Raw genomic sequence first — 12,542 nt, 5'->3', positions numbered from 1 at the left:
GTCTCCCCAGTTGCTCATCTTTACAGTGTCTGTCAGGTTTGTGTTTCCCTCTTGCTACTAGCTGCTCACTAATTCCTGCTATCAGCTGTTTCCTGTTTATCCAACGCCAGTGGCTCGCACGTGTGGCGTCATCAACAGCCCCTCCCATTGGGGAAGGCCGCCTCGGTCTGTTTAAACTAAAAGGGTTCCGGCAATATGTCTACCCTATCCGGCTCGGTGTGTCTAAACGCTTGCAGCTTGCCGGCAAAACGGCCCAACATTCGCGGAAAATCTGGCAGCGTAAAAGGGGCTTAAATGGTGTCGTCGGCCACCTCCTGTTTAACAATGGTTGTTCCAGCTTGACGTAGATGGCTTCTTTCACGCCTCTTTCAAACCATCTTTCTTTGGCCAAGATGGGAACCTTGTTGTCCTCGAAGGAGTGTCCCTTCTTCTTCAGATGATGTCCTTAGGGTGGACAAGCTTCTGCCTCAGGGTGTTACTGGGTCTGAAGTGCACAGGGATGTGGTGTTTGTTTAAGATCATCCTGAGTTTCTCAGATACTTCTGCGACATAAGGAATGATGATTCGTTTTTGTGTCTCTTCCTTTCCTCTTCTGTTCTGGGTGTTTTCAAGATGAACACACACCTCACCTGCTCAGTGGTCTGGGTGGGTCGGGGTGTGTGTTTGTGACAGGTAGAGAGCCATAAGAGAGAGCTAGAGAACCAAACACCAAAGCGAGCCTCATGCCGGGGGGCTTAAAAACTGACTGTGACAATTTATAACCAATGTTCAGGGTAGAGTAATTCTCTCCATCCAAAGTGGAACGAGTTGTAATTTTCCACAAAACTACCTGAAACTAAAACAGTAAAGCTGCATGTAAAAAAGAAACGTCTGATATGAGGTGAATTCAAATGTGTGCAAGATCATTGATTGACATTCGTAGTAACAGGGTAAAGGTAGGTTTTAAAATACTTTCTTCCCTTTTTGCTGCATTCACTGTCAATTTGATTTGTTTCAGGTTTGTGGTTGCCAGAATGAATACTGATGTCGCTACTGTCACCTGTCAGAGAGCTTCTTAGCAAAGCCAAAGTCGGTCAGGCGGATGTGTCCTTCACTGTCCAGCAGGATGTTCTCGGGCTTCAGGTCACGGTACACGATTTCTTTAGAGTGGAGATACTCGATGGCGCAGACGATCTCGGAGGTATAGAAGAGGCCAGTGGCGTTGCTGAAGCGCCCGCGGCTGCGCAGGTAGCTGAACAGCTCACCACCTGCCACGTAATCCATCAGCATGTAGAGGAAGCGCTCGTCGTGGTGGGTCCAGAACCTTCGAAGTAAAAAGAACACAGGTCAAAAAACATGATAGTCTTTTAAATAAATGCTGAACACAGAGTAACGTCTTCCTCAGCCCACAATTGTCCTGTGCGTCCATCAGAGGGCAGAAGTGTTAAAGTGCCCTCGGACGAGTTGAGGAAATCAGATAAAATAAGAGGCCGTATCAGTCTCAGACTCTTTTATCCCCCAGTGTGGTTTGCAGCAGTGTGCTACAACTATTTCAGCTGGAAGGGCACTTCAGAGGAATAAAAACAAGAGAGCACTGTCACTGATGAAGATGGAGGAGGCTCCAGTGTTTTCCATAAGTGCTGGCTGCTGGCCACAAAGACGATTACTGGCTCTTTCCTCGGCTGCCATTTTATCTCCACACTTCCTTTGGCTTTTTCTGCTTTCTGAGGCTGTAGTTACCTCCGTCTGCAATCACCTTTGATTCCAGATATACAATACTGCAATAGATAAGCATGATATTTCTATGCCATACTTCACTTTTCTAAGAAGAAAATGGTGTGTTGATTAGACATTCAAGTGATTAGGGGTTTTCATACATTTGCATAGCTCATAGGTATGCTATTCTTGAATATATGAGGATTTCTATCTAAAATTTTTCAAACATATTTGATGCTATTATGTTGCTGATCATTTTCTAATATTTTTTTGTACAGAAAGAATTCCTCTCAACTATTTATCTAAAGGAGATACACCCCAGGTAAACAGGGTAAACATTTTAACTAATATTTATTTATTTTTCTATAATAGGTTTTCTGAAATTGCAAACATTTAAACATGCAAATTTAAAATGGACTACTTTTCATACATTTCCAGAACAAAAATGTGAACACTGGATCAAGTCAGGCTCAAAATTCTTGTTTGGTGGTTGTTGTCGTATAAGAGACAAAAGTTTTCACAAAGGGACTTATGGATATCTCTCCCTCTCTCACTCCATTAATCACAAAATACTGTTAACAGCCATAATACCAATCCATTTTCACCATGTTTTTAGGAATAAAATGTTCTATACATCAGGCCATGAAGGATATATAAAAATAGGATATAAAATCAGCTAGGACGCCGTAAGTCAAAGTGTTCCACTATTACTTGTGGTGTCCCACAAGGGTCTATTTTGGGACCTAAATTATTTATATTATATATTAATGACATCTGTAAGGTTTCTGACTTAATGGAGTTCATTGAAATTGAAAATGTACAAATTTAAAGAGTGTATGAGATCAAGTCTTGTTTTTTTTTTGGATATATGCTTCATGTTATGTTAAATTTGGAGTGTGTCTGTTAATTTTTTTTGTAATGAAAGTACAGTAGGATAATGTAAAAAAAGGGGCAGGACATGATAAGCTCTGCTTCCTCCTGTCCCCACTTTTTAATTTATTCTATTTTTATTGTATTTGCATGAACTATTTTACTTTATTAATGCATTTATTGTATTGTTTTCATTCGAGAAAAATAAAGATCAAATTCAAATCAAAGATCAAAGTTACAGATAAAAGAGGAGCTTCTCAATAATACGGCCGTTCATAACTAAGAGCTGTGGCTCGTTTACTACTGGCAGAATTAAAAGATCAATCTCGGATTTTACGAATTGATATAGAGTCATTCCAGTGAAGATCGATTTGAATCGGATGGATTTTTGTATTATATGTTGTATTATGTTTTGATTGGCTCCCTCGGTCAGGTCAGATTTTCAATCTCAGTGGGACTTCCTGGTTAAATAAAGGTAAAATGAATGAATAAAATAAGCTCCATGATAACCTTATCTTCTGCTGCGTTGATTCGATGAATAACAGAATGATACTGTAGTGCAGACATGTATTTATAATTTGAACCAATGTGTCAGGGTGCAAAAGCAGACACAGAACTTTGACCTTTCTTTATCAGAAATGTTCACCCAGTGGGCCGTGAGCCCTGCCTCCGCCTCCACCCGCCGTGTTTGTGGCTAAGACCAGAGAGCGGACTCACAGTCGGATGAGGAAAGGGTGGTTGACCTCTGCCAGCACCTCCTTCTCGTTGTGGACGTGCTGCTCTTGCTTCAGTCGGATCACGTCCGGGATCTTCATCTGCTTCAGGGCGTAGAAGGCCCTGCTCTTCTTGTCCTTGACCAGGAAGACTCGGCCAAAAGTCCCCGTGCCTGAGGTGGGGGGAGACACAGGGAGGGGGGGGGGGGGGGGGGGTTGGGGATTAACCACCATGACAGGAATTCACAACACACAGGGGAACTAGACCATGATAAATAACCGCTTATCTAACACTCTGCATGTATTGATTGTGTTTGGTGCTGTGTTGCACTACACTGATGTTCACACCTGTAATTTATCATAAATGCATCCAAGAAACATTCGGCAACGTCAAGCACGAAAGTGCGGACGTTCTTAGCTTTAAAGACTCAATCGAAGGTCTTAGATTTCAGTCATCGGACAAACTGACGTGATGCTCTAAACACACACACACATTAAAAGACGTATATGGCTCTTACTACGATGAGTCTTTGAGATCACAACGACCTTGACCTTTGACCATCGAATTCTAATCAGTTTATTCTTGAGTCCGAGTAGACGTTTGTGTCAAATTTGAGGAAGTTCCCTTGAAAGTGTTCTTGAGATTTCATTTTCACTAGATTGAGACACACAAGGTCATAGTGACCTTTATTTTGACCTTCTACCAACAAATTCAATCAGTTCAATCTTGAGTCTAAGTGGACATCTATGCCAAATTTGAGAAAGTTCCCTTGAGATATTGCATTCACGAGAATAAGACAGATACAAGGTCACAGTGACCTTTGACCACCAAAATCTTCAAATTTAAAATCTTTAAAATGAATATCTTCATGTTTTGGATTGTTGCTTGGATTAGGGATGTTCCTGGCTACTAATTTCCATGTCGACTAAACGGAATTTTAATTAAGACTAGTCGACTAGTCTAAAAAAGGGAAAACACTCAGAAAACAGTCACAATTTATTGTTAAGTATTTAAAACATGTCAGAAATTAAATGCTGCTTAAGTACGAGACAGTTTGCGCCGACGTCACCTTGGGCTCGAAAAATTGTGATGGCCGTTTTGTCACTATTTTCTGACAATTTGTTAAGCAAACTACTAATCAATTAACCAAAATTAATAAGTAGAATTGCTACCCCTGAATCTGTTTGTGTTTATAGACAGTCTCATCTCAAGACTTAAATCTGGACTGGTTATAGTGGGACAGAGAGACTGAATGAACTGGTTACGAACTCAGACAATGACGTTGAGAACAACACCCTGTCTTGTTCTTAGTGAGTCAGTGTGCAGATAAGGACGTCAACAACCGCAGCGTTAGCACCACCGTGTGCTTGTGTTGTAATACTATTAGACATATTTGTTGTCATATTCTCATCTGATTTTTTTTTAATGCTCAAACACAGATATTGGCATCAGCCTTAAAACTCCAGCATGCATCAGTGATGAAATGGTGACAGGCTGGTATTATCAGTCTAAACCATGCATGGAAGAGCACTGACTTGCAGTAAACTGTCTGCCTCCGGGGCACAACATGAAAGTTTACTTTCACTTAAGTCTCTCCCTCTGTCTTTGACAAGTTGTGTCGTCGGTTGCATGTCTTTTGTGTACGTGTCAGTAATAGTCAGCGATGGCGAGGCAGTGGAGTGGGCAGTAACTGATGAAAATCCTGCAGGAGCAGGCGGAGTTGAGGCAGAATGACTCCACGTTCTGTGGCCTCGTATTACCCTGGGTGCTGTGCTGCTGCTGTTGTTGTTGTTTTCTCCCTAAAAACCAGGAGAGGCATTTGGCATTTTATTCCCGCCGTGCTGATGAGCAGTGAGGGAGACAATAAATGGCTGATGACAATATGTGATACAACAGCCACTCTGAGTCAGACACGAAACTGCTGCAACTTCCAGACGAAATGCTGGGTAGTGCTGTCTCATTCCTCTGCTCCACCAACAGTGAACCTTTGTCTCCCGCCTATTGGGGTTGCCATGGCAACAAAAACACAGGAGCACACCGCTACTGTCAGGTGAAACCTCGTATCACCACTATGTCAAACTTTTTAAGGGATAAAGAAAAACAATCAGGATATTCTGATGGTTACATTTCAGACTTCTTCAGATCTCCTATATGGATATATTGTAAAAAGCCCCGGCTCAAACTTGGAACCCTCTTGTCCAGAGATGATGAGAATTATGTAAAATATTTGGGTCCAAACAATATACAAAAAAACCACAACTACAACCCCATCCAAGGGATAACAGCGGTGGCACATCAGTTTCCTCCGATCAACAGATGAAAATGACCTAAAGTTGGAGTTCCCCAACAAGAATGCACAAGTAAAAGAAGCCATGAGATAGGATGAACTGTCAACTCCACTGCCTCTGCATAACAATTGGTTAAACATTTCACCTTCACTGCACAAGGCCTGCATTGTTCGAGTGAACACACACATACCGGGGAGAGGAAAACAAAATGACGGCTGAGTGATGTCATAAATCAAAGGGCTGCTTCAGAGTTGTCATCAGAAACCAAGCAGGGCCAAAGGCAACCGACAATTAGGATGCATTCACACTGGCGCTGTTTGGTCCACTTTAAACGAACCCTGCTCCGCTTCCACGGATAGTTCGGTCCGTTTGGAGTGGTGTGAATGCCCATTCGAACCAAAAAAGTGAAGCCTGGTCTGCTTGAAAACTGTTGCCAATCGATGAGCCGGGTTTTCTTCTTCCTCATGCTTTTTGTCTTCCTGGTCTGTGGTCGTTTCGGGCAATACCGCCCCCAAACTAGCAGCTGTTGTAACTGCGTGACTTTGTCCAGGCGGTTTGGTCCACTTTAAAAAAGTGCTGTGTGAAAGTGAACCGGACCAAATGAAGGTGTCCCCTGGACTATCCTGGTGTGAATGTGCCCTTGGACGCAACCAAGAAACGGCCGGTTGATTTCAGAGAGTAACGTACTGTAACTGATATTTACCACCCTAGAAACTGGGTCATCCCTGACTCAACTTCCACCTGCTCTGTTTCTGGGGCACGCAATTCTATGAGTCACAGCCTCACATGAAAAAGATCGACAACTCCCAAAACATCATGTTAAGGATAGGGATACTGCTGATGAATTCATGTGCTCTGACTAAACTGCTGTTGGTGCCTTGGAGTGATATTCTCTGGGCCATACCGGTGACCGCAGCATGTGGCAGTAGCAAATAAATCTGGTGGCACTAGAGAGTTTCCTCATGATTTCAATGACAATTAAACAACAGCCTGCAGATAAAAAGCTTTAGTTGATTTGTTTTAGGCAGCAAATCCTTCTCATCAGACAAAATGGCAAATGGCAAATTGGATTTCTGCACGGGGCTCATAAGCTTGAAGCTCGCTCCCAACAGCACAGGATGAATGCCCTTCGCTGCTGCACACCTCCCTGACAGGCATTAAGCCCGGGCTTTGTTGCTCGCATGTAGCTTAATGCATATTATTGAGCTCGATATCTTTCATAAATACGCAGCATGAGATGATAAATCACAATGTATGTTCAATCTGCCTGCAGAATCAAACTATTACTATTAATGAAAAGGGTTTATGGGTGCGGTGTCATCACTCTGTGGTGTTTGCTATCAATTCATTCCCCATCTGGCCCTTTATGATCAGTCTGCACTGCCGTTACACTGTCAACTGTAAAACACAGCAGTGTGGCTGATGCAGGAGACTAAAGACTGCAGAAATGGGTCTGTGTTTTCATGCAGGGAAGTCATTTGGTTTGATTTATTATGGACTGATTTACTGTTTACTGCACCTGACTGACAAAAAATCATGTAACTGAGAGCAGCTCAGGTGCAAGAAGGGTTACAGTCATGTCAAGTTTGCATTTCCTGTCAATAAATTGACAAAGAGCATGGGATTTTTTTCAACTGAACTAGCTTTGGAGGTCTCAGTCAGCAGCATTTGGCAGGAAGTTCATCAAAACAAAGATGGAAGCACTGGAGAAAGATATCAGAAATGTGCCGTCGATCTGTAAATCAAACGTCTGGACTTATTTGGGATTCTTCAACATGGAAGGAAAGAAGGACTTGGATATGACACGTACAATTTGTAAGCAGTGTCATGTGAGAATAAAATACTATGGGAATACTACGAACATGACGGCTCACCTCATACTCCACCATCTAGAGACAAGGTTAGCCGCTGACGGCCAAACTAACAATCAACCAACACTGGACACACTGAGCTCGACAAAACCACCATCCAACTGTGAGAGAGCTAAGAAAGTAACACAGTCCATCGTCTACTTCCTGTGCAAAGATCTGCGTCCATACAGCTTTGTTGAAAACGAAGGCTTTTGTTACATGCTAAAAACAGTAGACCCCAGGTATGCGACTCCGTCCAAATGTTTTTTCACAGACGCAGCCGTACTCAAGCTCTACAAAGACGTGAAGCATGAAGTTAAGGGATCTTTGAGTACAGCAGGAAGGGTGGCGTTAACTTGTGACACCTGGACTTCAAGGGGACATCAACTAGAGCAGAACATGAAAGTCACACCAGAGCAAGCACTGCTGGCCTGATATCTGATGTCAGTATCGAATTGTTTTTGGTATTCTATTGACTAAAGTATTGATGATTAAGAATGTGGCCTTGTCTTGCGTGCAAGGCTTTCTCTTAGGACAAATGACTCTTATTCTTGAAATGAGGAGTCATAAATGGGAGTTCCCTGGGTAACTTCCTGTGCAATTCCATGATGAAGGTGTGACTCAAACATTTATCATTTGGACAAGTCAAACAGTCATGATTAACTCCCTGTAGGGCAGGTTGTAGCCTGAACATGGATGAACCTTGGTATGTGAACTAGCCAGTGTATACACCTCTGACTTCTGGAACATAATTTTAGCCTGTTTCTCAACAGTCATTATCGTTCAGGCTAATAACTAACCCATCAAGCTTTGACAGTAAATCTATGGATTGATAGTACAAATTGTGGCGGACCAACCCGAGCCAGCTTTGTACAAACAAAGTGTACAGAAAGAGGAAAAGATAAGAGGATAAAGTAGGTCAGCCATGACTGGATGACATATTGATAAAGTGCTGATATCCTGATATGAGACTATCAGCTCAGATTTTTGCTAATGCAGCAGGGGTAGACGATGTGAAATCTGTATCATAAGCAGCTGTCACATTATCTCAATATCACCAAGCACCAAACATGATGTGTGAGTTCATCAGAGTATGACCCAGTTTCAGATCCTGTTTTTGACTCGACTGTTGACAAACTGGTTGGTTGAATGTCTCGTCACGTGTCACTGGTTGTTTTAGTTTTTAGGATTCACACACTGTTGCCAAAAACTTTGATAAGAGTAGATTTAGGTCAGTAAGCAAGTCACAAAATACTCATGTACAAGGCTGGGAGTTATTAGAGCAGTGCAACACCAGAGTTTTTATACTGATGCCAAACTGACACATGAATATTTTCCATTTGATAGAATATTCCAAACACTTTTGGGAGATTTCTACTGTGAGAGGTCTCCTCTCCAAAACAAACAGACCTGGTGAAAACCAGTAAAAACACAGAATAAAGCAGTTTCACGTTTAAAATCTGTGTTTTTCCGACACTGCCTGTCGCAGAGGGGCTGCTAGCTACGCGGCCAATGCTAATTGGCGAGATGGCAATACATGAATGGCGTTATTTAGAGCAACACAATGAATCTCTAACACTAAAATACTGTATTGGTGTAAAACAGTTTGGTACAGTAGTTCGCAATTTTGACCTCCCTTAAGTTTCTATTGCTCATTACACATAATATTCATAGAAGAGCATATTTTAAGACAACTGTAGCCCGGAGAATAAAAAAGTTCTAATGTTAATTGCATTGAAGACGGGTATTTTAAATCATCTTTAAACTGCTTAAATAAGACATCGCATTATCAACTGTGCTTGTCTGCTTGAACGGTTTCAAGTAATGCCTGGTTCACACACGTCGTACGCTGTCGGCTCGGATCGTGAACGACAATGAGTGTCGTACGCGATAATCCATCGTTTCATCTCGTGTAGCGTGTCATAGTAGACGACAACCGACGCCACATCACCTCACGACGTTCCAACAGAAAGTCTTGCATGATTAATTTTCTTTTTGTCGTTTACGACTTCTCCCGTCACAGCCGTCACTTTGACCTTTAGGAACACAAAGCGATCTGCTGCCGTAGACAACTGTATGACAACAACACACGGTTTTTGATATTTCCTGTAGGGATGTTACCACACAGAGTAAACAGAGAAAAATGATGGTGTGAAACAGCAGAGGCACTTTGTCAACCCGCTGAGTACTGCCGTTAGCATCAAGCTAGCAACAATGTTACCTCTTCATAATGGAGACATAAAGTAAGAAAATTTAAAAATAGTGGCTTTTACTTCCCACAACTGCAGAGGGTTATATTTTACTTTTAATCCACTCCCGTTTGCAACATTTCAAACTAAACACTTCCTGTATCTGTAAATTAACAGCCCATTATAACTTTGGTTGAGAGAATCCCTTCATTTTCTAAAAAGGCTTTTATTGTGAAACATTTGCAGGAACTTGTTGTGGAGGATTCAGTGACTTGCATGTTTGCGTACGGTACTTCAAATGTAGCTCCTGCCACCTGGTGGTGCTTTTTACGTTGCAACATTTCGGCTGGCACATGAACAGACACAGCGACTGAATTAATAGTAATAAAAATAAAAATAGGACAGGAATAACCCGATGACATCACACACGTCATGAAAGACGAATGGGGATGATTGGAGTGTAGTGTGTCATGTCTGTTGGCCAAGTCACGGCACGATTTCATGACTCCACAATCGCCTAATGTGACATATACCCTTTTACACCATGCATTTACGTGTGGTTTCTGTGATCGGATTGCAATCGAATTGACCACATGACAGTACAGACACTCGAAACGCATTGAGGATGGATTGTTATCCGATCTGCCAAACCACTTCTGAAGGTGGTCAGTGCAAGTGTAAATGCAAATATGCGTCTCCAATCCACATGCAACAACTCCGTGGGCGAAAATACGTAAGCAGGTGCGCCAGCTGGACACAGGAAGAAGGAAGAGGACAACAACAATAAGCCTCAGCAACTGCCAAGAAAAAGAAAACATGGATGACAGCCAAGGATGGAGTCACGGTGAGACAAAAGTGTCCATACCAATAACGCGCCTTCATGGGCGGCTAACATCTTGTTGTTGTTATTGCGGCGCACAGGATATGACGTTGTAGTCTGCTGCTGGAAATGTTTGCAGAAGAAGAAGAGGATGTGACGTCAGTGGAACGGAGCGTGATCGGAAAGCAAACGGATCTGGATGTGGACACCAGAGACGCATATTAATACCAGGTATAAATGTAGCTATATGGTCAAGCCCTGTCCGATTGCGATCGCAAAAAACGCATGTTGATTCCAGGTGTAAACGGGGCCGTAGTGTCAGAACGAACAGAAGTGTTGTGTAGTGTGAACCAGGCATTACTGTGAATCCAAATAATCACAGAAATATGCAGGGTTTCATTTTTTACAGTAACAGGCTGTGAAAAAACAGTATGGATACTGTAAAATGACGGTGTATTCCTGGTGTCTGTGTTGCCAGTGTTTTACTGTATGACGAATTATACTGTATCTGTTTTACAGTAAAAGGTTGTAAAGTCATTTTACAGTGTAAATACTGTAAAATTACAGTGTATTGCTGGTGTCTGTGTCACCAGTGTTTTACTGTATATGACGAAATATACTGTATCTCTGTTTTACAGTAAAAGGTTGTAAAGTCATTTTACAGTATGAATACCGTAAAATTACAGTGTATTGCTGGTGTCTGTGTTGCCAGTGTTTATAGAAATACAGATACTGTATCTCTGTTTTACAGTAACAGGTTGTAATTTTTACAGTATGAATACTGTAAAATTACAGTGTATTGCTGCCAGACCTTTACTGTAATTTTACAGTGAAATTACGGTTTCAACACTCATTGCTGCAGTAACTACTGCCTATCCTGGAGTTTAGGACGTGTGTGTTACACTGTGGCCACTTCAACAACAGTCCAGTACAGGGCATCAGTGTGTGTGTGTGACATGTCCTTGCATCTCACCAACTGTAGCAATGGTCTCCAGGTCATCAAGGCAATATATCCGGTTATTTGGTGATGCTTCTCCACCTGAACAGCTAGCGTTGCTTCTGCTTTCCTTCAGGGAGTTGGTCTCAGTGTTGACTGGAACCTTTGCTTTGGAGGACGCCATTTTTAAATTTCCGAACGAGCTGATTATTTGGGTTTGTAACAATCCAACGGGACGCATGCAGAGTTCATATCATACATCTCTGACCGCAGGGAGTTCAAGTTGGTCCATCTTCTTTGTCTGACGAGCCGTGGCAGCACCGCTTGTTCTCGGTTACAGTCGCCTTCTGGATGAGCAGCCGACGTTTATGTTATGTTGACTAGTTGAGTGGATTGACAGACAATAGGAGGTGAAGCCGCCGACACGATGAGACAAAGAAGCAGGTGACAGGTGCACTGTGCTGGCATGTAGCGTTAGCGACTTTGGTTAGCAGCTAACAGTCCATGGTGAGCTAAACGGGAGATGCACCGCAGCACCGGGGAGCTGAAGGAGAAGCCCCGGGATAGAGTGTGTTAGTCCGGGATGAAAGCAGGATGTACAGCGGTGCTAACTCGATGAAGACTCTGCCTTTTCTGCCTCAACTTTACTGCTTATCTCCATTATTTACTCCGCTTCAGCAGCAGACCTCACCCAGCGGCAGTTCTTCCCTGTCCACATCAACCAGGAAGGGATACGGTGTCGGTGTCCGGATAATTTCCGGTCACGACTTTCAAAATAAAAGCTACTTTCCAGAGTGGCGACGTTCACTCCACTAAGCAAAGCCCCCGAGAGAATGTCGTTGTTTTTCTAGAGTCAAATACCCATAATACTCAATAACATTGCTCTCACAAAGTAACGGAACACCTATTTTTATGTAAGTTACACATACATTTTGTGCTTAACCATACAACTTCCGGTATTCCTCACCTGACTGCGTGTAACTTGACACGGCTGACAGACAGCGACCGCGTGTTGACAAAATGCAGCCAATGAAAACGAAGCTGTGCTGGGACACCAGCCAATCATGTGTGAGGAAGGGTGTGGTGATAGAGACAAGTGTGATTAACTCAACCATCCCGGGTACAAAAATACATGTAAATACATTTTTAAAAAACAACAGAAATCAGTGTTTTTATTTT

At 42.5% G+C, this 12,542-nt stretch overlaps 1 protein-coding gene across 1 annotated transcript in view; it reads right to left on the bottom strand.

Annotated features, from left to right (window-relative positions):
- prkx (protein kinase X-linked) overlaps window positions 1–12,098 on the bottom strand; it is a 29,373-nt gene extending 17,275 nt beyond the window's left edge. The window contains exons 1-3 of the mRNA XM_050063576.1: window positions 11,400–12,098; window positions 3,283–3,451; window positions 1,040–1,303 (exon numbers count right to left, since the gene is read on the bottom strand). Coding sequence (XP_049919533.1) covers window positions 1,040–1,303; window positions 3,283–3,451; window positions 11,400–11,604 — 638 coding nt within the window. The 5' untranslated portion in view covers window positions 11,605–12,098. The remainder of the gene's footprint in view (window positions 1–1,039; window positions 1,304–3,282; window positions 3,452–11,399) is intronic.
- Between the last annotated feature and the right edge of the window lie 444 nt (window positions 12,099–12,542).

Source organism: Epinephelus moara, chromosome 15, assembly GCF_006386435.1.
Source record: "Epinephelus moara isolate mb chromosome 15, YSFRI_EMoa_1.0, whole genome shotgun sequence".
Classification (NCBI taxonomy): domain Eukaryota; kingdom Metazoa; phylum Chordata; class Actinopteri; order Perciformes; family Serranidae; genus Epinephelus; species Epinephelus moara.
The sequence above is the reverse complement of the archived record's forward strand: the minus strand, read 5'-3'. Positions and strand labels throughout refer to the sequence as shown.